Here is a 22,426-nt window from a genome sequence, read left to right on the forward strand (position 1 = left end):
AAATCCAAAAGTAGTGTGTAGGTGTAATTCAACTTCAAACAAGAAGTAATCAAAGTAACAAAAGCAGCAAAGCACTTGGGTGGTTTATGATGGTGAAGAAAAAAAAAAGTCTCAAAACCAAAAACCAAAAATCAAAAATCATGAAAATAAGCCTAACAAACAAAACGAACATGAAACAGAATAAAAATCAAACATGGTTGACCAAAACTCATACTCGTAAGCTTGTAAAGATAATAATTCTTCTTATTTGATTTCCGCTCTGCATAAAGTAAAAATTTGTGATAGAGAAGATGCATTAGTTTGGATTTTGATAATTGATATACATCTTCTTAGTCACAAAATAAAACAACTTTTTAGTAAAAACATAAAAACAACTTTTGACAAAATTTCAACAAATCCTAAACCTCAAACTCTTACCTCTTGAATCTTAAATAGACAAATACTTCGATCAAAATCCAAACACTCTTTTCATTGAACAAAAAGAAATCTAACATGCCATCTTTACATTGAAAGATGAATCGTTGAATCATGTACTTCTTCAATTATTAAACCGATACTATTTTTTCTATGATTCATCTTCCACACAAACTTTGGGAGTAAAAATCCCTAAAATAGAAATACATGTTTTTGGGTAAATAATTGGTTTCCATCTCATCAAAACATATATATGCATTATAAAAAAAGAGAAAAAAGGTCAAATAACAAGAAAGTAAACTTTTTTTCCCATCTGTTAGCAAATAAACACGAGTAAAACAATAAAGTTTCTGTTGCTAATGAAAAAAATTAAGATTTGACACCTGTAAAAAACCATATATGATAATATAATTTTTTAATATTTTTTATCGAGTGTACAGTAAATAATAAATAAAAATATTATTAAAAAAATTAGATATTATAATAATTATTAAAATGAAACATTATAACAAATTATAAAATACATATTTTATTAAATTTTATAATGTAATAATCACAAAAATATCTAAATATAATTATAAATTGTTGAAGTTAAATTTTTATAAATAATAAAAATAAATTATATTAACAAAGATAAAATTAGTAACAAAGTTAAAAATGAATTATAAAAAATCGTTTATTAGTAGCAAAAGTCATTATCTCGTATCATTGAAAATATTATAGTTTATCAGTATGTAAAATATAAAAATTATTTTTTAATATAAATTTTATTATTCATAACACAACATAGACATTGTTAAATATTTTTATACTCATGGAATTAGAAAACAAGCTTGATCTAACAACCTTAAGGTTTAATTAGTATATATAATAATTTTAAAATTATATCTTTATATTTTTCTTTTCTCAAAATTAACATTACAAGTTTGATTTAAAAGGTCAGCTAATAAACTCTTGATCTAAATCGAGTTATTTTTAGTCAATGACCTAAATAAATTTAGGATTATCTGCTATTCAAAATAATAGTTAATCTTAAACAATTAAAAGAAGAATATTTTATTAAATTAAACAAATTAAAAATAGTAATATTATTGCCTATATTATAATTTATAGATTAAATTATTATATTTAAATTTAAATTAATTTAATTAATATAACCTTAATTCTAAAAATATTTTTAATTTTTAATTTTTTAGGTTGAATCTATCCTTCAAAGAGATTAATAAAGAAATAATAATGTATTTATTATTATGGTTATTATTTATTATTAAAATTTATACGTATTTTTGTCACTGGTCTTCTATTCCATATATAAATGAAAGGAGACAAGAGACAACTATCTATTTCGCTAGGTTTGTACAGCGTTTGGGGGCTAAAAGTTCAGCCTTTTCCGATTTGCATCAAATTCAACACACAACAACATCGTTTGGTCAGTCTTTTTTGCTTCTGCTTCCAATCTAGGGTTTTCTCTCTCAATCTTTTCTTTATCTTCAATGGTTGTAGTTCGATTTAAAGGGATGTAGGATGAGGTTGGAATCGAACTTCCAATCTAGGGTTTTCTCTCTCAATCTTTTCTTTTCTTTATCTCAATCTTTTGTTATATATTTTTTCCTGAATCTGTTATGCAAGGCTTAGGTTATTGTATGCTGAGTATATGATGGCAAAGCTGTATATGGTGACAAAGTTGTAATTGGTGTAATTGGCGAGTCAATATTTTGCGTCCGTTCCATCATAGGGATTCATATGTTCTGTTCCTTTTTTGTCACCCTGGGTAAATGCTGAAGGTCTAAGAAACAATATGAACTAACATATATAGGAGAGAAGCTATCATATATAGTGAGCGTTTAAGAGATGAGAATAACAACCCTAAACCCTAAACCCTATGTTTTAGTTAATTTCAATCTTAGCCATCCATTTGAATTACACAGCTGAAATTTTCTTGTCTCACTCTTTCATCTGATCTTCCTGACGTGCCAATTCGGTCTGATGAACACATTAAAATTTGTGGTTTGATGTTGTTTCTTTGTTACGAACTTCTGCTTCTTTTGAACAACCCTTTTTCATTGGAAGGGTTCCCCTCTTTGATTTCCATTTATATTGATGTGATATATTGCCATAGTTCAGTGGAATAATTGTTACATTTGTTTCACAATATGCATGATAAAATGACTGCTCTTCTATGGGCTTGTTTACCTTGTTTTGAATAATTAGGTTGTGCTTATTGTTAATGATATCAGGCTTGACATTGAATTTATAATTCTTCACATATTTAGATTTCTATTATGTTTGGCTACCGCTTCTTCATGACAAAAAATGGCTTTTGTCAAAAGCTCTTGTCGGAAGCTGCAAAAAAGATGATTTTTCTTAAATAAATTGTAGTATGCAAGGGTTAGTAATTGCCAGTTATGCTTGCGGACACCATTTCAGAGATGTAGTGATTCATTGTAGTATGCAAGGGTTAGTAATTTTAAACGTAAAGTGTTGATCAAAAACTCATCCAAAAAATCTTAAAGACATGTTAATGATGGACAAAGTTTTGTTTTGATAATGACTTAACATAGTCTCTTCCCAAATCAAGAGCCAAAGAAGAGATATGAACATTAAAGATTTTGGTTGTGAATAAATCTGCTTTATTTTCCCTAATGTTCTTCATAATTGGAGTTTGCTACTATTAGAGTGAAGAATGAAGATAATATAAACTTTGTTTAATTCAAAACTTCACCAAAAAGTTAGTTAGATTGGTCTTGACCTATGTTATTTTTTTATTTCAGAAATTTATAAATTTGAGTTATGGTTGACTCAATCTTCCAAGCCAATTGTTCGGATAATTAAATTATAACTTAAAATTCATTATCAATTCAGTATGAATATTATTATCGACATTTGAAAATAAATATAAATATATTAATATTAACCATTATCTCAATTGATTTTATTATTATTTAATTTAAATACATCACATAATATATATTGAATTTACTTTTAATAATAATTAAAAAAATTAAGATTTAATTAACCTTTAATTCTCACAAAACCCACACAACAAGAATCATCAAACTTAGCATCCAAGTTCAGAAAATTAGACACCTCAAGATTTTATTCTAATTTTAAAATTTTAAGAAAAAATATTATGAGAGGAAGCGTGTTACCAGTGAGCTGAGACAATTAAAGGTGGTGAAGTGCGAATTAGTTAATAAAAAAAAGTTTTAGAAATTTTTGGAAAGAAAAGGGTTTTAAGGTTATCTTATAATTGTATTATAATTTGGAAAACTAAAAAAATGGACCTTCAGACAAAAATATTTTCCCCTCATGGGAAATAAAATAACAGATGTCCAATACATATGGGAGTGTGAGTGAAAAACATTGGTTCATAAAGAAAAACATTTGTCCACATGGAGGACATAGAAGAGAAAATATTTTTAAGAGTGAAGGCCCAACAAGTCCAATAGTTCCAAATTATTACACATTCATTTCTCGGTGTTTCTCTCTCACATGGAAGAAGCCGCCTCAGCCACTGCTTCTTGGGTTTCTCTCGCTCTACCAAACTTCAAAAACCTTCTCTTTTCAAAACCTTCTAAAACCCTTATTTTCTTATTTCTATGCAAACGTCTTCTTAACTAATTCGTACTCCACTCCACCTTTAATTGCTTCGTCTCGGTAATACGTCTGCTCTCATGATATTTTTCTTTCACTCAGGAATAAAATAACATTAGTAGAAAACCTTGTGTCTAATATTCTGGACCTTTTTAGGTTTGATGATTTTTGTTGGGTAGGGTTTTGTGGGAATTGAAGAGATGATGAATGTTGGTGTTGTTGTTATGTTATTTTGAATTCATGTTTCATGTTTTTTACGTGATTCTCGTGAAATCTGCTACCAGAAATGGAACTCACGTGATGTGTGGTTCTGGGTTCAGTTTGTGTTTAAAAGTTGAGACCTTTCAATATTTTTATCTGATTATGGATTTTATATTTGGTTGGGGTTTTAACTTTGTCTATAAACTTTGTTTATGAAAGTTTGGAGACATTGTGACATTAGTTGCTTGTGTTAGTATGTTTCATTGTGTATGGGATTATGTCTGTGGTGGTTTGCATACTTTTGAATTGAATTAGGTAAAGTGATGTTGTGGGATGGATTGTTATGGTTTGCTTGTTTCGACGTTTATACCAGACCTTTTAATGTTCTTACTTCATTGTTCTTTTTTGTGGTACTTTGACATGGTTATTTGAATTTCAGAAAGAGGAAATGGCTGGAAAATCAAGCAAGGGGAGGAACAAAAAAGGGTCTCAGCATATTTCTAGTACTTCAGAACCAGCAGTCCATTCTGATCTTCCTGTGAAGAATAACGACGAAGGCACCTTAGAATCTGCAAAAGCTGACATGGCTGAAGCTGCTGCAATTGGTGATTCTATTGGTGTCAATCCAGAGTTGAAGGAACATGAAACTGCAACGTCGGAAGGGAGCCAACAAAAGCAAGGTGAGATGGATTAAAGAAGAACTTATATTGTTTATACATATAATAACGTTAAAGCATAGAAATTGTGCATGGTAATTGGACATTATAGCATGGTAATTGGACATTATAGCATGAAAATTGGACATTATACCATGAAAATTGTGCATGGTAATTGGACATTATACCATGAAAATTGTGCATGATGGTAATTGGACGTGATAGCATGGAAATTGTGCATGATGGTAATTGGACGTGAACCTCCCAATGTGTTACATTTTTTCATTTGCAATAAAAATATATATAAACTTTATTAAGAGATAAAGGAGTTATGTAACCGAACCGATAGTAGCGGGAAAAGACAAAATAAATATTAAAGCACCAATCATTAAAACACAACTTAATGGTCAAATTGCATATTACTTTTGCTATCCCAATTGCCTAACTACATTGTGGCATTAGTTGTTTGTAGCTGCATTTGTGCATCTGTGTAATATTGTGGTTCCAAGTGTTACAAAACTGTTATGGCTGCTCCAATGTGGTAATGTTGGACACGTGGCATCCCTTATTAGCTGCTTCCGTTATTTGCGCTATTTTGCCGTTATTTGCGCTATTCTGGATTGTGCCCATCATATGCTGTGGCACCCATTATGTAACTCCTCATTTTCGAGATTATTTCATATACTTTAAAAAATTATCTATCTTTACCATTATTTCCTTTTGTTTTTCCCCTCCCCTCTTTTTCTTCATTTATTTATATCTTCCTAATATTCTTTTATATTTTTATTCAACTGCAAAGTTGTTCGTAATTGTTTTATTATATAAGACAGTGTCAAGCACCCAAAATCAAATTCTTTTGAGACTTGTGATACGTTGTGGGATTTTTGTCTATGATTTTGTTATTTTAATTTATTTATGCTCTTTTTTAGTTTTTAGACACACACATATCATTACTCTTTGTTCATTATGGCTTCTGCCTGGGCCATCATTCCATCTGCCAAAGGCATTTATCTGTTATTGGTAGCCTTTTACAACTACAATTACAATTTAAAACCTTGATCCTAGTGTTAGTTAGGAAGTCCGAAAATTGACTTCTGATGCCCATTTCCAAAGTGGATTGACTACCCTTTGTACTTGTTGGGTGTTCACTGCCTTTCAAATTTAGTTCTGTTTCATACTTTGCTGTAGAAGCTGCTTTGACACTGGACAAAACTAAATCGATAAATTAATGACTTGAAAATCATCCCTCATAAATTTTGTTAAAGTAATTGAATATGTCATATGGTTATTAAATAATGGTATTGTTTCTATAACCTTTTTAAATGGCTGTTGAAAGTAATTTATGCTCTTGAATGTTTGTAGTGAGGTACTTTCTTTACAGGTCTTAGCAGATGGAACTGCAGACATAACAACTGCTGTTCTCTAGGGAGGCAAATTTCCTATACTAAATCCAGCTTTATCTGACTGGATTTACACAATAGGGCCCTTTAGGTCTATTGATGATCCCATTCTTGCTTAGTGATCTGAATTGCTTTGACAAAGCATTGCTTACAGGGGTTGACTGTTCACTAGTCAATTTTTGTTTATGTTTTATTGTGTTGTATGTGTTTCTATTAGCTACTTCTGAATGTTTTTGTTTTTTTAATTGCTATACTCTTAATTTAGTTAATGTTGAAATTATGTTTTCTAGTTTTTTCTATCCTATCATGTTCTTTTCCATCACTCTCACAATACTAAATTTTTTTCTTCCTACGGTTTAGAATTTAAAATTACTAAGATTATCTGTAAATAATGTGAATTTTTGCAACTTTATATGTTTTTACATAGAATATATGCCTTGCAACATTTGTGAAACCCTTATTTTACTAGTGATTAGGTGATTGTGCAAGTTTTATCATGTTTTGTGCTATGCATTATCTTTGATAACTTTTGTTGTGCAGTTGTTTAGTCTTCTATTAAAAAAATTGGTAATTTAGTCAAATTTATTTCATTCCTTTTGTTAATGGATATACTAAGACTTCAATTTCATTTTATGACCAATATTTGGTAAAATTATTGTGCAGGTGATCTTCAACTTTACCCTGTTTCTGTTAAAACACAAACTGGGGAGAAACTTGAGCTTCAGGTCAGTTAACTTAATTTGTGAAGCTTTTGCTTGTTACTATATCACATCACTTTAAGTGAAACCGAGTGATCAAGCGGTTCCAAGATGATCATGACAGAGATCTGACTATTTCCTTTTATTCTTGTTTTGTAAAATTGTTTGAACATTTAATTATTTATAATATCATGTTTACATGTGCTACTATTTCACCTGAAGAAAAACTGAGGAATCAAGCTTCTTCTAACTTGTATAATTGATTCACAGTTGAATCCTGGAGATTCTGTCATGGATGTACGACAGTTCCTCCTTGATGCTCCTGAGACGTGTTTTATCACATGCTATGATTTACTGTTGCATACGAAGGATGCATCAACACATCACCTGGAAGATTATAATGAAATTTCAGAAGTAGTTGATATTACTACTGGTGGTTGCTCCTTGGAAATGGTCCCAGGTATGTTAATGAATTTTGGGTATTTTTGATGATTAAACATTGGTGGATTACAATATGATAAATCCTCTTTGCAGCATTTTATGATGATCGATCTATAAGGGCCCATGTTCACCGTACAAGGGAGTTGCTTTCCCTTTCTAATCTCCATGCTTCACTATCAACATCGCTTGCCCTACAGAATGAGGTAGCACAAAATAAATCTGCAAATTCGACAGGTATGGGATAATTCTGTAGCTATACTCTGTTTATTTGATAATTCCAGTAGTTATGGGATAGTTACTAGACTGCTTCTGCATTTCCTGCATTATCAGATGCCTTGAAACCTGAAGTTCCTGAGCTCGATGGGCTTGGTTATATGGAGGACATCTCTGGTTCATTGGGTAATTTGTTATCATCCCCATTGAAGGATATTAAATGCGTAGAGAGCATAGTGTTTTCATCCTTCAATCCTCCTCCGAGCTATAGAAGGTATCCCAAGATGCATCCTCTTCAGTTAATGTAATTTCATTGGCTTGCTTTGTTTATATGCATGAGACTGTTCTGTGGTTGCTTGTAGGCTTCTTGGAGATTTGATTTATTTGGATGTGATCACTCTTGAGGGTAATAAATTTTGTATTACGGGAAGTACAAAAATGTTTTATGTCAACTCGAGCTCAGCGAACACTCTTGACCCAAGGCAAAGTAAAGCTACTTTTGAAGCAACAAATCTTGTTGCTCTCTTACAAAAGATTAGCCCTAAGTTCAAAAAAGGTAGTTAAGTGTTATGACTTAAATCTCGTAGAAGTTTGCTTGAAACCCAAAACTTAACCTTTTGTCCAATTTTGAAGCTTTTCGGGAAGTATTGGAGGGTAGAGCAGCTGCCCATCCTTTTGAAAATGTGCAATCTTTGTTGCCACCTAATTCTTGGCTTGGGTTATACCCTGTTCCTGGTGAGCCTAGTCTCTGGCATTTTTGTTTCATCAGCATTAGTTTTAAATTCTTTAGGTTGTAATATTTTCTTTATCTGATTTGATGATATTGTTGCTTTTACTTTAGTTCTTGGCGATGTATTTTTCTTATTTGTTTTGTGAGAGCACATTGTTATCAAGCATCTTTCTATTAACACATCTGGCCATGTAGTTTTCATGCACTTTTGTTATCATTTACCATATCTGAAGTAAGGCAAATTATTGTCACATATTCAAGAACTATTTTGTTGTAAGTTATAACAAATGATCGAAACAGAAGGAAACAAGTAGTGATGGTTAGAGTACTAAAAGAATTTAAATTATTATCAAGGACTTAATTTAAATAGAATTATTGGAGATCTAAAATTAAGTAGAGATATGATCAAATTATAATATATAAGTAGGGTATAAACTTTGGCTTACAAGCCATTTTTTTAGGCTAAATTAGGCTTAAAGTCCAATTTCTAAGATGGTATCAGAGCTTCTCAAGGACCTAGCCTGGTGAGATTTGTTGGGCCTATCGTGCTATCCGATGTGGGTGGGTGTTGGAAATTCCATTGACTGATATATGGTTAAATTTTAATACATAAGTGCGGTGCAAACTATACCAAATTAGTTTTGTGAGATTGAGTTGGACATAAAATATATTTTCTAAGAAAAACCTCTCAGAGACTTGATTTTTATTAGAACACGAAGAAGTTAATTGACCTGTGCAGCTGTTGTATCCTAGAGGGAAGACTTTTATTTTGTTCGTTGTTATTATGTCCTACTTAATTTGGAAGCCAATTTTAAAATGTCATGAAATTTCAGGAGTCCTTGTAATGAGGTTCCTAATATCTGAATCTCAGATTGGATTGATGTATTTGTAATTTGTATTTTGGGGTGTTAGCAGACCACAGACGTGATGCAGCCCGAGCTGAGAATGCTTTGACTCTTCTTTATGGCAATGAGCCAATTGGCATGCAAAGAGACTGGAATGAAGAGCTGCAGTCCTGTAGGGAATTTCCTCATACAACTCCACAGGAGAGGTGTCTTTATCTATCACTTATATGGATGAATTTGGATTTGGTCCTGTTCTTTAGTTTGGTGAAGAGATATTATCATTAAATATCTACGTTTCTTGGGTGATCTGTTTACTGGTGTAGGATTTTGCGGGATAGGGCACTTTATAAAGTGACATCAGACTTTGTTGATGCAGCTATTAATGGTGCTATTGGAGTGATCAGTGGCTGCATTCCTCCAATAAACCCAACTGACCCTGAATGTTTTCACATGTAAGTGTGTCTTTTGAATCCTGAAACCTTACTTTATAGAAATTGTAAATAGCTATTCTTGTATTCTAATATTTTATTATTTTAGGATGTTGAAAAGTAATGTCTAGAGGAAGTCGCATGTTACATATTTCTTCTCTGGGGTTAGGAGAGAGGGAAAATAAGATTCTTATTCCCTGGTCCATAAATATTTTAGTTGTGTTGTGAAAAGCATCTTCATGATGTGGCTCTCATGTTGGTATATGATGCAATGTTATTTTTTTTTATTAATTTGGTTTAGATTGTTTTTGTCATAGATCATATACTTGCTCTCATTGTGACTGTGCCCCTTTACACATATGGGTTTTCCCGTGTAGTTTAAAAGCCTTTCTGCTCATTGCGTGGATTTTGGATTGTTTTTGTCATAGATCATATACTTGCTCTCATTGTGACTGTGCCCCTTTACACATATGGGTTTTCCCGTGTAGTTTAAAAGCCTTTCTGCTCATTGCGTGGATTTTGGTGATAGGTATGTGCACAACAATATATTCTTTAGTTTTGCTATTGATGCGGACCTTGAGAAGTTGTCAAAGAAATGTGTGGATTCTAATTCAAAAACTTGGAGCTCTGCGACTTTGCAAAGTTCTTCTGATAAAGCTTCCATTCCACTTCATGGAGAAACTCAGGTTCCTAATGGGGGAAAAGATACTGGTTCAAGTTCAGATGATCTTAATGGCACAGAAACCACTCAAGATGCTTCTCCAGAAGCTCAGCTGGCTGAGAATGAGCAAGCCACATATGCTTCTGCAAACAATGATTTGAAGGGAACAAAGGCTTACCAAGAAGCAGATGTTGCTGGACTTTATAATCTTGCTATGGCTATAATTGACTACAGGGGGCATAGAGTGGTAGCTCAGGTTTGTAATGAAGCTCAAATTTGCTTATGGCGGACTTGACTTTCTGTTTTTACATGAAAGTGTTGTTATAGTTTATATCAATTTGCTATTATGCTTATCTAGAAGGCAAGCTATGGCTGTTTTTGGTGTTTCAACATCCATTTTTTTTTTTTTTTGGATTTTTTGTTCTAAAAATATTTTGTGGTGACTTAATGAATTAAAGCTTGTCAAAATAGCTTCAAAATGGTGAGAAAACGAATAAGGAGATGCTGAACTGAACATGGCAAGACTTTTCAATTTCTTATTTCTATTTGTTTGTAGGATGAACATATGTTGTATATTATTTTCTTTATTATTATATATGAAGTGATTAGTTTCTTTTTATTTAAACCCAAATATATTTTCAATATTTTTAATAGGCGACCCTTTATATTCTGTGAGTATTGTAAAGTGTGCAGGATAATTGTATGTTATATGCCAAATTGCTTTCTATTATTAATGATTTTAGAGTGATTATAATTTATAAGTATTAGATTTGTACTTAAATTTGCATTAATTTAATTTTGAAATTTGAAACCCTGTGAATCCTTATTCTCAAATTAAATTGTATATTGTGCTGCAGAGTGTATTACCAGGCATTCTTCAAGGGGACAAGTCAGACTCTCTCTTGTATGGCTCTGTTGACAATGGAAAGAAAATTTGCTGGAATGAAGATTTTCATTCTAAGGTAAAGAAGAAGGGTGTAGCCATTTAAGTTTAGTTAGAGTGTCTAATTTGAATTATTTGAATTTAAAGCATCTCCTGATTTGGGTGAAATTAAATTGTAAGAAAATTGGTTGCTAGGGGAAAAATTAAGTATTTTTTAGATTGCATGATCTGTAAATTAAGATGTGTTGTTTTATTTGCTTATTACACTAATAGATGTTGGGATTTTTTAAAATTGCATTATCTGTACAATAAGATGCCTTTCTTTTATTCTCTGGTTTTGTTAATAGGTGTCAGAGGCTGCAAAACGCCTTCATTTGAAGGAACATTTAGTCCTTGATGGCTCTGGAAATGTTTTCAAATTAGCTGCACCAGTTGAATGCAAGGGAATTGTTGGTGGTGATGACCGGTAATTATTTGAGTTTGTTATCTTCAGTTCGTGTACTTTGTTGGTGATATGATGTCTACAGATTTCCTAATTCATAGTTTCAAAGGCATTATTTTTTATTGCAGGAAGATTTAGATTTTACCAATATTAATCAATTCTGGCTATTTTTTTCCATATGTAATTCATTGTCCAATATATGTCTTAGTTATTGAATGCAAGTAGATTGAAGTTAATTCAAGATGTTATCTGTTGCAACTTTCCTAATTTTGTGTTTTAAAACTCTCATTTTTGTTTGTATAGCATGTCGTGCTAATGCACTGATGCTTTGCTCTTTTTAAACCAAATCAGACACTACCTTCTGGATTTGTTGAGGGTAACTCCTCGTGATGCCAACTATACTGGGCCTGGTTCTCGATTTTGTATCTTGAGGCCAGAATTAATTACTGCCTTTTGCCAGGTAAGCACACTATAATGTCAAGGATGGTTGGGGTTTTCCTTGTGTTTTTAGTTTTACATAGCTGACTGGCTCTTTGTGTGAACAGGCCCAAGCAGCAGAGGCATTGAAACCTACCAAGGTGAATTCTCAAGAGGCTGACAATTTGGCCACTGATTCCGGAAAGGCAACTGATTCTGACCAGATGGTAAATGATTCCCAAGATGCTGGTGATGCTGATCAGCTGGTGAATGATTCCCTAAAAGCTGCTGATGCTGACACACTGGTGAACGATTCCCAAAATGTTGCAGATGCTTACAAGCCAGTAAGTGCAATAGCAGTGTAATGTGTATTGGTCCTTCACTAATTATGAAGTATATTTTTTATCCAAGATTTATTGAAATTCTTAATTTCAGAAATAATTACATTTAAGAAGAGTAAATATTAGTGCAATTTCTTAACCACATGCGATAAGCATTATGTATGAATTTGAACATACATGTACTGTAGTTTTAGTCCAGAAAATAGCAATTCCCAATGCATACAGTACCCTCTAATGTAGCATATAACACATCTCGATATGCAGAAGACTTGTTCCCAACATATAATCTGAAAAGAAGGTACTTGTTTGAGGTTCATATTTAGTACCAGAATCACTCCTTTGCTTGTGCATTAATTTGAGCATTCAATTAATATATGCCCTGTATTTCTAACATGGAAGATTACTGTTGTAATGGAAAAGCAGAAGCATGAGTTTTAGTATTTTTGTTTGTTCCCCTTTTATGTTTGTTTCTTTATCTTATTCAGGTGTGTTTTAAAAGGGTAACCGAACATATATGACCCTACCATTGGCTATTATGAAAAATTGTTGTGCTTTTGTACTTGATTATTTGTCTGGTTGAAAGCAATGCTGGAAAGGGTATTGTGTTTCAATTATTTGACTGATTATTAGCTTATGGCTGGTGGGAATCTTCTTGGTGATGAAGTTCCAATAATTAAATTGCATGTCCTTTCTGCAGGATTCAACAAACGAAAACAAAACTGAGGATGTAAAAGAATTTGCTTCTGTGACTGCCAAGGCCTCTGATGGTAGTGAGGATATTGTTTTTAATCCTAACGTCTTCACTGAATTCAAACTTGCTGGGAGCCCAGAGGTTTTTTTCCCTCTTATTTTCCCTTTTCTGTGTCTAAATACGACTTTACTTCCCATCTATGGAAACATTCCCAGAGGTTTTTTTCCCTCTTATTTTCCCTTTTCTGTGTCTAAATACAACTTTACTTCCCATCTATGGAAACATGTGTTTGTCCCATTATTTCTCTATAGTGATTGCTCGTGATGAAAACATAATGCTCTTGGCATAGTATTCTTACATTACACCTTTTTATCACATTCACCAGGAAATAGCAGCTGATGAAGATAATGTTAGAAAAGTTGGTCAATATCTTATTGATGTTGTACTTCCAAAATTTATACAAGACTTATGTACACTTGAAGTTTCACCTATGGATGGCCAGACATTAACTGAAGCACTGCATGCTCATGGAATTAATGTTCGCTATATTGGCAAAGTAAGCGCCATGTATTTTGGTCAATAGTGAATTATCTTCTATTTAAATGTGGTGGTGATTTGATTATAGACTTTTGATAATTCTTATATTGTTTCTGATTGCTCATTTTTTCATGTAGGTAGCTGGAGGGACTAAACATCTACCTCATCTGTGGGATCTTTGCAACAATGAGATTGTTGTTAGATCTGCCAAGCATATTATCAAGGTGAGAAAAGCTAGCTTACTTTAAGCACTTCATTGTTTGAGGCAAACATATTTGGATCCTTGCCAGCCTCTTATATAGAGCCTGGTTTTCAGAGATTGATTTTCTCTGAAAACTGAAGGGAAGGGTCTAATCATTAATCCATTGTTAAAGGAATATAAAACTAAAAAATAGTATTGTTTTTGTTGAACATCCCACATTGACTAGATATATGACCAAACTATAGTATATACGTGGAGGTAATCCTGACCATAATACCAGTTTGGTAAGATTGAGTTAGGCATAAATTTACATTCTAAGATGATATCATGGTTTGTGTTTGCAATTTCTGTTCATTCCATTAGGCTGCTCACTATTGGGCCTCCATTGGATCACATGAAAATATTTAGTCCCATGAGATGTCTTGTCCTCGTTGTGAGATGTATTAGAGAGGATCCTAAATCAGCTATGGTTAACAAACAAGTCAGTTTTGTAGCATTGAAGTAGGGGCCTAAATCAAAATCCCAAGAGGTTTAAAAGTCATGCTATTTTGGAAGTTTCTAAGGTGGCCCCTTGCTTTGCTGTGCTAGGATTTAGTGATGTTTTTAGAGGGACTGAACCTTGCAGTCTCTATGATGTCCTGAAAATCAAATTTGTTATAATACAATTGTTTATCTATATAATGGGTTATTTGACTTAAAAAAGATATCATCTAAATGTTTTGTAATTGCTCTATTACGTGAATAATATGTTTTATACCATTTCTAATTATTGATCACGGATCTTATGTTTCATGATTAATGATTTATAAATTGCCTTCCAATTCATGATTTGAATCCTGATTTGATAACCATGATTATATTACTTATTATGTGTACATTACGTTTATTGCCAGTTGTACATTGTATCTTTTGTACTGATTTACTGTGCAAGTCTTATTCATGTTTTTAATCGATAAATGTATTATTTTTGCTATACTGTTATAATATAAGGTATTACTTGAGCATTAGAAACATGATAGATGTTGCCACATCAGAATAGACAACAGACCAGGAAAATAACTATGAAATCCACTTGCATTTATTAATGATATTTGAGATCGTTCATGTGATATGCAGGATTTATTGAGGGAGACAGAGGACCATGATCTTGCACCAGCTGTATCTCATTTCTTAAACTGCCTATTTGGAAGTTGTCAAGCTCCCAGTGGCAAAGCTACCACTAATAGCACTCAGTCCAAAACTCCTAAAAAGGTATGTCTTTTTATGGTTCATTGTCAATGCTTTGAACTTTTGTTCTCCTTTTAGGGTAAAAAATATTGTTTTCCTGCCTTATTGTACAGGAACATGCTGGTCAACGGTCTCCAGGAAAACATTCCAAAGGGCAAGCTCGATGGAAAGGCAGGTCTTCATTAAGAAAGACTCAACCTTTGTACATGAGTGTCAGCTCGGAAGCTCTTTGGTCAGACATTCAAGAATTTGCCTCGGTTAAGTACAAGGTATCAGCTATTTCCTAACCTACATAGGTGTTTAGTATCCATTTAAAATGAGTCAGAAAGTAGGTACATATTATTATTTTAGCTATTTTTTGTTGAATGAGTGCCAGCCTTGGCACAAGAGTAAGGATGCAGGATTGTGAGCTGTGACCTGGAGGTCCGGTGCTCAAATCTTGGAAATAACTCCTTTGTACATGCAGGGGTAAGGCTGCATACATATACCCTTCTCAGACCCTACTAGAATTGGGGAAAACTGTTTTCTGAAATCACCAATTTATGAATCTTTTAGCTGTCATTTCTTAATATTTCTTTCTCTCTTGGTCAACCCTGTAGTTTTGAATTGTGGCTTATAGTCACAGTTACGGAGACTTCCAAAATCTTCACATTGCAAGGCCATTGTTAGTAAATGAAACCTTTGTAGCTTGAAAGTTACGATTTTCATGGATCCTAACGGATCGCTGTTGAAAATCACAACTTGTGTGGAAACAGTGAGTCTCGCCATGTAGACGTCGTGGTGGCACTCATCACAGAGGTGTCTCTCGTGGCTTGGTGGAACGACTGTCGTGGCAGCGTCTCCCTCCCAGCGGTGAGGGGCATGTTTAGTTTTAGGGTTTTTTAGTGGGGAGGAACTGGACCTGTTTTACACCCTAATACTGCAGGCTATTTTTTAAAACATTTAAAAGCCCAGTTACAACTACCTCTGAAATTGATACTGCAGCCAAAAGAGGTAACTGTGAAAGCTGCCAATGCCTCCAAAAGGTAAAGGTAACTTTTTGAGGTGACTCCTCCAAACTGTCACTTGCACACTTCAAATTGAAATATTAAAAAATTTCGTGACTCCCTCTGTTATGAAAATGTGAGAAAACTGTCACTGCACACTAAAAGTTGCCACTGGCGCTCTTCCTTGATCAAAATCTGTCCAGACTGCCGCTCTTCCTTTTCTAAAACAGTCTTATTCTCACTCTTCCTTCATCTATTTAATTCAACTTCCAAACGCTGAAGGTCTCTCGGAAGATTATGGATTTAACTTACAAGATTATTTGGTTTAGATGAATTATTGTTTTGTTACTGTTTTGTATCTTGAAAGGAGTAACTCCTACTTATATAGCTAGGATGTTGTGTGTGGACCTAATGATGTACTCTTTTAATTCATATATTATGAAGTTTAGTTTTAGATTTTGAGTAATAATAAAATTTGTAGGATCTCACGATCTGTTTTATTATGATCTTCCGATTTATGATTTATATTTTCCTTTCTGATCTTGAGTAGGATCTTGATTTTGACTACCTTGATTTTAGTTAAATTAACGGTGTGACTATATTTATTATATTCAAACTACTACACTGTACTCGTTATAAATTGTTCTAGCTGTATGAATTGATCAGTTTCCCACTTCAAGGTCTATGATTCATTCTGCCTTTTATCCCATCTCAGTTTCTCATCAAATTTAATTTTCTTGTACTGTGCAGTTGTTTTGCTAGCTATATCTCTATTATTTGTAAAATCTAAACAGCTATGCCTTTGTCATGCTTCGTTTTGTTAACACCTGTATCTCTGTTGATGTACATTTGAACTTGAAATCAATTTGCTGCAGTTTGAATTGCCCGAGGATGCAAGGTCGCGCGTTAAGAAAATTTCTGTTATACGAAATCTTTGTCTTAAGGTAAGCACAAGATTGTGTTCTGAGTTTGGGCTGTAAATGGTTTTTATGCGTTTTTCAAGTACTGGCTTTTTTAATTTTAGGGAGTTCCAATAGCATGAAGCTCTTTAAAGAACCAAGTACCAACTCGATGAGTTTTTATATAATGTAAAATATTATCATATCGTAATTGTGTATTTCTTGATACATGTGAAAGAAAAGATGGGATATATTGTGACTATTTTGCATTTCTGTTATATGAAATCTTTGTCTGAAGGTAAGCACAAATCCTGTTGCGTTTGTGCTGTAAATAGTTTTTATAGTTTTTTCGTGTTCTTCTGGCTCTTTTAATTTTAGAGTGTCTGATAGCGTGAAGCTCTTTAAAAGAACCAAGTACCAAATTGATGAGTTTCTATATCATGTAAAATATTCTCATCATAATATAGTATTTCTTGAAGCATGTAAAAAATGACGGGATATATTGTGTCTGTCTTTTCTTTTTTATGTTGCAAACAAAGTGACAATTCTCCAAATTTATATACAGTTGTTTAATGCATGGTTGCACTTGTTGCCAACAGTCTTATAAAACCTATTTTCCTCTGTAATACCTCTGAAAAGTTCTTGGAACTCTTATGTTGGTTTTTGGTTTTAGTGCTTTTATGCCATCAACCTCTTAAATTTTTTACATGTTAAAATTCTGAATGGGCTTTGCCATTCTTGATTTTCAGGTTGGTATAACAGTTGCAGCTCGTAAATATGATCTTAGTTCTGCAACTCCCTTCCAAACGTCTGATGTCTTGGATATCCGTCCAGTGGTCAAGCATTCAGTTCCTTCCTGTTCGGAAGCCAAGGAACTTGTCGAAACTGGGAAACTTCAATTGGCTGAGGTATATGCCATTCCTTGTGTAGAACTTAATCCACGGGGAGCTGGCCTCTTGTTAAGTGGTTTGGTAGTTTGTAGAAGATCTCAGGCACTGGCCTTTGCTGCCTATAGCACAATTAAAAGGGATCGGATATTGATTGGTATCTGTGGCAATCCGTGTTTTTGGATTTTAAGATGTATTTTACTTTCGGGGTGCGGTGGTGTTAAGGTTAACAGAGATCTAATCATTATTTAAGAGTTGGTATAATTTAGAGTTGTAGTGATTATGCTTCATAAGGTCGAACTCTTAAATGTGTTGAATACTGTTGTAAATTTATTAATCCTGGAGGCTTGATTTTTTTATCTATATATTTATGTTTTCATTTTCTCCATTGAATGTGTTAACATATATGTTATTGTTTCTTATAGGGTATGCTTAGTGAAGCCTACACTTTATTCTCCGAGGCATTCTCAATTCTACAACAGGCATGAAATTCTGTATTGGTTTGTCGTTCTTGGATGACTTGTGCATAAAATAATCGTTGTTGAATGGATTTCAGGTTACTGGTCCCATGCATCGGGAGGTTGCTAATTGCTGTCGGTATGTTTAATTTTTATTTCTACCATTTTGGCATGATCCCACAAGTTTTTCTATTTAAATTCCTATATTAATCATGATATGCAATTCTGCATGTTGTGCTGTTTTAGACCTGAATTATGATGTGAATTGAGCTCATTATTTTCAGTTGTGAGTCCTTGTAAAATAGAAGATTTATATCCTTTGCTTGTAAATTTCTGCTTAAGAAGTCAGTTGAATTAATGGCATGTTTTGTGTTTAATCTCTGATGAAACTATTGTATTTCAGATATCTTGCCATGGTTTTGTATCATGCTGGAGATATGGCCGGGGCTATTATGCAACAACACAAGGAACTAATTATAAATGAACGCTGTCTTGGTTTAGATCATCCTGACACTGCTCACAGGCATTCCCTATTCTATTGATCTTCTTTGTTCTTTCCCATAATATCTTAGGGTTGTGTAGTCGAATGTTAAAAATTACATTGGGCCATAAAAATAAACTGGGATACCCAGTTATAGGAAATTTTGAGATGCATGCATCGTTTTGGACAGACATTGTTGAACAAGTTCAGGTTATTTTTAATGTATTCAACCTATTTTTGTTTCATCTTGACCTGTTGTTGCAGTTACGGAAATATGGCTCTGTTTTACCACGGACTTAACCAGACAGAACTTGCCCTTCGCCATATGTCCCGTGCTTTGCTTTTATTAAGTTTGTCATCAGGGCCAGATCATCCTGATGTTGCAGCAACATTTATCAATGTTGCAATGATGTATCAGGATATAGGAAAGATGAACACAGCTCTTCGATATCTGCAAGAAGCTTTAAAGAAGAATGAAAGGCTTCTTGGCGAGGAACATATTCAAACTGCTGTTTGTTATCATGCTCTTGCCATTGCATTTAATTGTATGGGTGCTTTCAAGCTCTCGCATCAGGTACGTGCTGTGGGGTGGTAAAGTTGGCACACCTGTGAGTGGATAACTAATTTTGGCATTTGGTTTGGCAGCATGAGAGGAAAACATATGATATACTTGTCAAACAACTTGGTGAAGATGATTCAAGGACACGAGATTCACAGAATTGGATGAACACTTTCAGGATGCGAGAACTGCAGGTATCTTTTTGCTACCTTTACTAACGGAATTATACATTTCCACATGGCATCAATTTGCACTCTTAACCTCCAATGTATTTCCAAAGAAAGACTTAGAGACTAATTTTTTTGTAATAAGGGGAATTACAATTATATAGTTTTCTCAGCGAATTAGCTAATAAATACGGAAGGGGAGAAAATTGATGAAGATAGCATTTTGGTTTTGAGTGGGTAATATAGAGATCTTTGGAAATGACAATGGTTGATGGCAGAAAAACTCAGTTGAGACCAGGAGGGAGAGAAGTGGTTTTCTAGGTTAGGTGGGTTGAGGTGTTTATGAATGTTAGCGGACTTATCAAGATCATTATGTATTTATTGGCATTCCTATATTTTGTGTACAAATGCAGTCAGGTCAGGTTAAATTACCCTGCATCATAGTCTTCATTTCCGTATTAGCAAATGGTTTTGTTTTGATGGCAGTCTTAGTGTTACATTTTCACAACTTGTTTTAACAGATGAATGCCCAAAAGCAAAAGGGTCAAGCTCTGAACGCAGCTTCGGCTCAGAAGGCTATCGATATCCTGAAGGTACATTGTATTATTTTTTTTATGCAATATAATAAGATAGTATCTATGTCTAATACCGAGAGTATCTTGTATATTCAGCCTACCCTATGTGATATAGTAGTTGTAAAAAATGAGTCACTCTTTTATATTCAGGCTACCCTTGGATATACCACATTTTTCTAATATCTCAAGTGTCTGCAAAATCTTAGTTTTCGTAGATGCTTTTACTAACATGCTAGAGATTATCACCTTTGTTCAGATTGGTTTCTTATTTATATTTCTTTGACATTTATGTAGTATTGTGATTGTGCTTAGATTCTATGTTGGGTTTTTTTGGTACTGTTTCTCTGCTTGAACCTTCAAAATACACTGATGGACACTGATTTTGATGTTTTGTACTGTGACAGGCACACCCTGATTTGATTCATGCATTCCAAGCTGCTGCAGTTGCTGGGGGATCTGGAAGTTCAAGTGCATCTGCAAACAAATCTCTGAATGCTGCAATAATGGGTGAGGCCCTCCCCAGAGGAAGAGGAATTGATGAAAGGGCTGCACGTGCAGCTGCTGAAGTTAGGAAGAAGGCTGCAGCAAGGGGCCTGTTGGTGCGTCCCCATGGTGTACCAGTCCAAGCCTTGCCACCTCTTACCCAACTTCTGAATATCATAAACTCAGGTGCAACTCCAGACACTGTGGATAATGGGAATGCAGATGGAGCAAAGGAAGAAACAAATGGCATTCCTCCAAGTGATTCAACTGATGTCAACAAAGGCCAAACAGTTCCTGTGCAAGAACAGGCTCCTGTTGGATTAGGCAAGGGATTGTCATCCTTGGACTCCAAGAAACAGAAGGCCAAACCAAAAGCTGGAGCTTGAAATTTTGAACTTGTAAGCTCTGGTAGTTGGAAGTGGTAGATTTATTTCAGATCAATATTCTTTGAGATGGTTGGGTTAACCAGGTACTTTGCTCAGCTTTTGTTTTTTTCTGAAGAGTTCTGTAGCGATCAGAAGTAATTTTGTTTTTCTTTTATTGGCCTTTGCTCCTTAGGTTTGGTAGATTTAGACCTCCAGAATGAATGTGATTGTTATCAAGTACATTGTTAATTTTTTGTTCTGGGCGATTGCTGATAATTTTTCAATAAACTCTATATTCCGAGATGCAGGGTAAGAACTGTCATTTTGATAATGAAACCCTGTATCCATGACAAATTTAATTTTACTGCTGAATTAAGGCAAATTAAATGCATAATCTACTGTGTAGAAAATTTTGCTGCAACTTTTGTATGACATTATCATCTTTAATAATATGATGGCAATTCTTTCTGTGGATTGCTTGATCCTGAATTTTACTAGATTCTCTGAGTAGGAGTTTGGTGCCTGAGTTTAATGTTGTGCCTGTTACTTTTTATCATTTTCATTTGTTCATAGACATGGAGTGATGAGAACCATGTCAAATGTGATTTTGTATCTGTTAAGTTCAAGTTAATTTCTATGAAATGTATTCTGAAACACTTTTTCTAATAGAATTTTCACAACAAACTTTTCGTAACAAGTATAATATCTTTGGGAATGGGCCTCATAGAATGAGGGTTTTGGAATTAGTGACAACAATAGCAATATGGAGGTGTAATTAGTAATACTATACGATGACAAGAAAATTTTCACTGAACAGTTAAAAAAATTGAACAAGTGGAAGAAAGTAAGAAAAATAAGAAAAGTAAACATCTTATTTATAATACTATACGATATTTCAATGAGTTATTCATTGTCACTCGTTCTTAATGAGTTAATCAGACATATAAAATAATCTCCAATTATTTTATACTTTAATACTAGGTAGAGTACTTGTGTAAAATAATATTATCTAAAACTATTAAAAATGAAAATCGAAGTTAAAGTAAATCCATATATATAATATGCTATTGAATTGGCACAGGCTATTTATTCACGCAACTAATTTTATTAGAAGCATTGAAATTTTTCTTTTAATTTTCATCATTATATTATTTTGTTTTGTTGGATACATAAAATTCCAATGTTATGAGTTTATTTATTTATAATGGGAGTATATTTTGAGTTAATGTAAAAGAAAATCTCTTTTATTTTCTCACACTGAACATCTTAACTATAAAACTATAAGAGATTCCAACAGTAAGTAATGGAAAATCTTATAAATTTAATAAGAATAAATTACGAATAACTCTAACATTCAAAAAATGAAATTTAAATTTATAAAATTGATTTAGAAAAGTAGAGATTGTGTTAACTTATAAATATTTTAGTTTAATCATATTTTAATAGATATATAAGCATTTTGCATGTGGAGAAATTAGAAAATAAGTTTCTCATTTAGTTTATTTTAAGAATCTGGCATTACTAAGACACAATGTTTCACAATTG

At 33.3% G+C, this 22,426-nt stretch overlaps 1 protein-coding gene across 2 annotated transcripts; it reads left to right on the top strand.

Moving 5' to 3' along the window:
• Window positions 1-1,746: 1,746 nt before the first annotated feature.
• Window positions 1,747-21,378, top strand: LOC114194293 (clustered mitochondria protein). Of its 2 annotated transcripts, none has more exons than XM_028084425.1 (29): window positions 1,747-1,843; window positions 4,649-4,889; window positions 6,929-6,990; window positions 7,234-7,423; window positions 7,498-7,638; window positions 7,735-7,891; window positions 7,980-8,173; window positions 8,251-8,352; window positions 9,263-9,398; window positions 9,516-9,644; window positions 10,150-10,537; window positions 11,139-11,243; window positions 11,512-11,630; window positions 11,958-12,066; window positions 12,152-12,367; window positions 13,062-13,196; window positions 13,441-13,611; window positions 13,730-13,816; window positions 14,911-15,045; window positions 15,135-15,290; window positions 16,883-16,951; window positions 17,656-17,814; window positions 18,219-18,275; window positions 18,350-18,390; window positions 18,655-18,774; window positions 18,997-19,306; window positions 19,378-19,485; window positions 19,980-20,051; window positions 20,438-21,378. In XM_028084425.1, exons 2-29 carry the CDS (start codon window positions 4,658-4,660, stop codon window positions 20,900-20,902), a joined length of 4,365 nt encoding a protein of 1,454 aa, XP_027940226.1. In that variant the 5' UTR covers window positions 1,747-1,843; window positions 4,649-4,657; the 3' UTR covers window positions 20,903-21,378. The 2 variants fall into 2 exon arrangements, with proteins under 2 accessions (XP_027940226.1, XP_027940233.1); XM_028084432.1 differs by having other exon boundaries at window positions 1,842-1,943; window positions 20,438-20,902.
• The last annotated feature ends 1,048 nt before the right edge of the window (window positions 21,379-22,426 follow it).

This window comes from Vigna unguiculata, chromosome 1 (genome assembly GCF_004118075.2).
Source record: "Vigna unguiculata cultivar IT97K-499-35 chromosome 1, ASM411807v1, whole genome shotgun sequence".
NCBI classification, from domain to species: Eukaryota; Viridiplantae; Streptophyta; class Magnoliopsida; order Fabales; family Fabaceae; genus Vigna; species Vigna unguiculata.

Bases quoted from the DNA above. Each gene is read 5' to 3' on its own strand.
- LOC114194293 (XM_028084425.1), top strand. From the start codon at position 4,658: ATGGCTGGAAAATCAAGCAAGGGGAGGAACAAAAAAGGGTCTCAGCAT. The intron at 7,639-7,734 runs GTATGGGATAAT...CTGCATTATCAG, and splicing joins TAAATCTGCAAATTCGACAG to ATGCCTTGAAACCTGAAGTT. The intron at 16,952-17,655 runs GTAAGCACAAGA...CTTGATTTTCAG, and splicing joins TACGAAATCTTTGTCTTAAG to GTTGGTATAACAGTTGCAGC.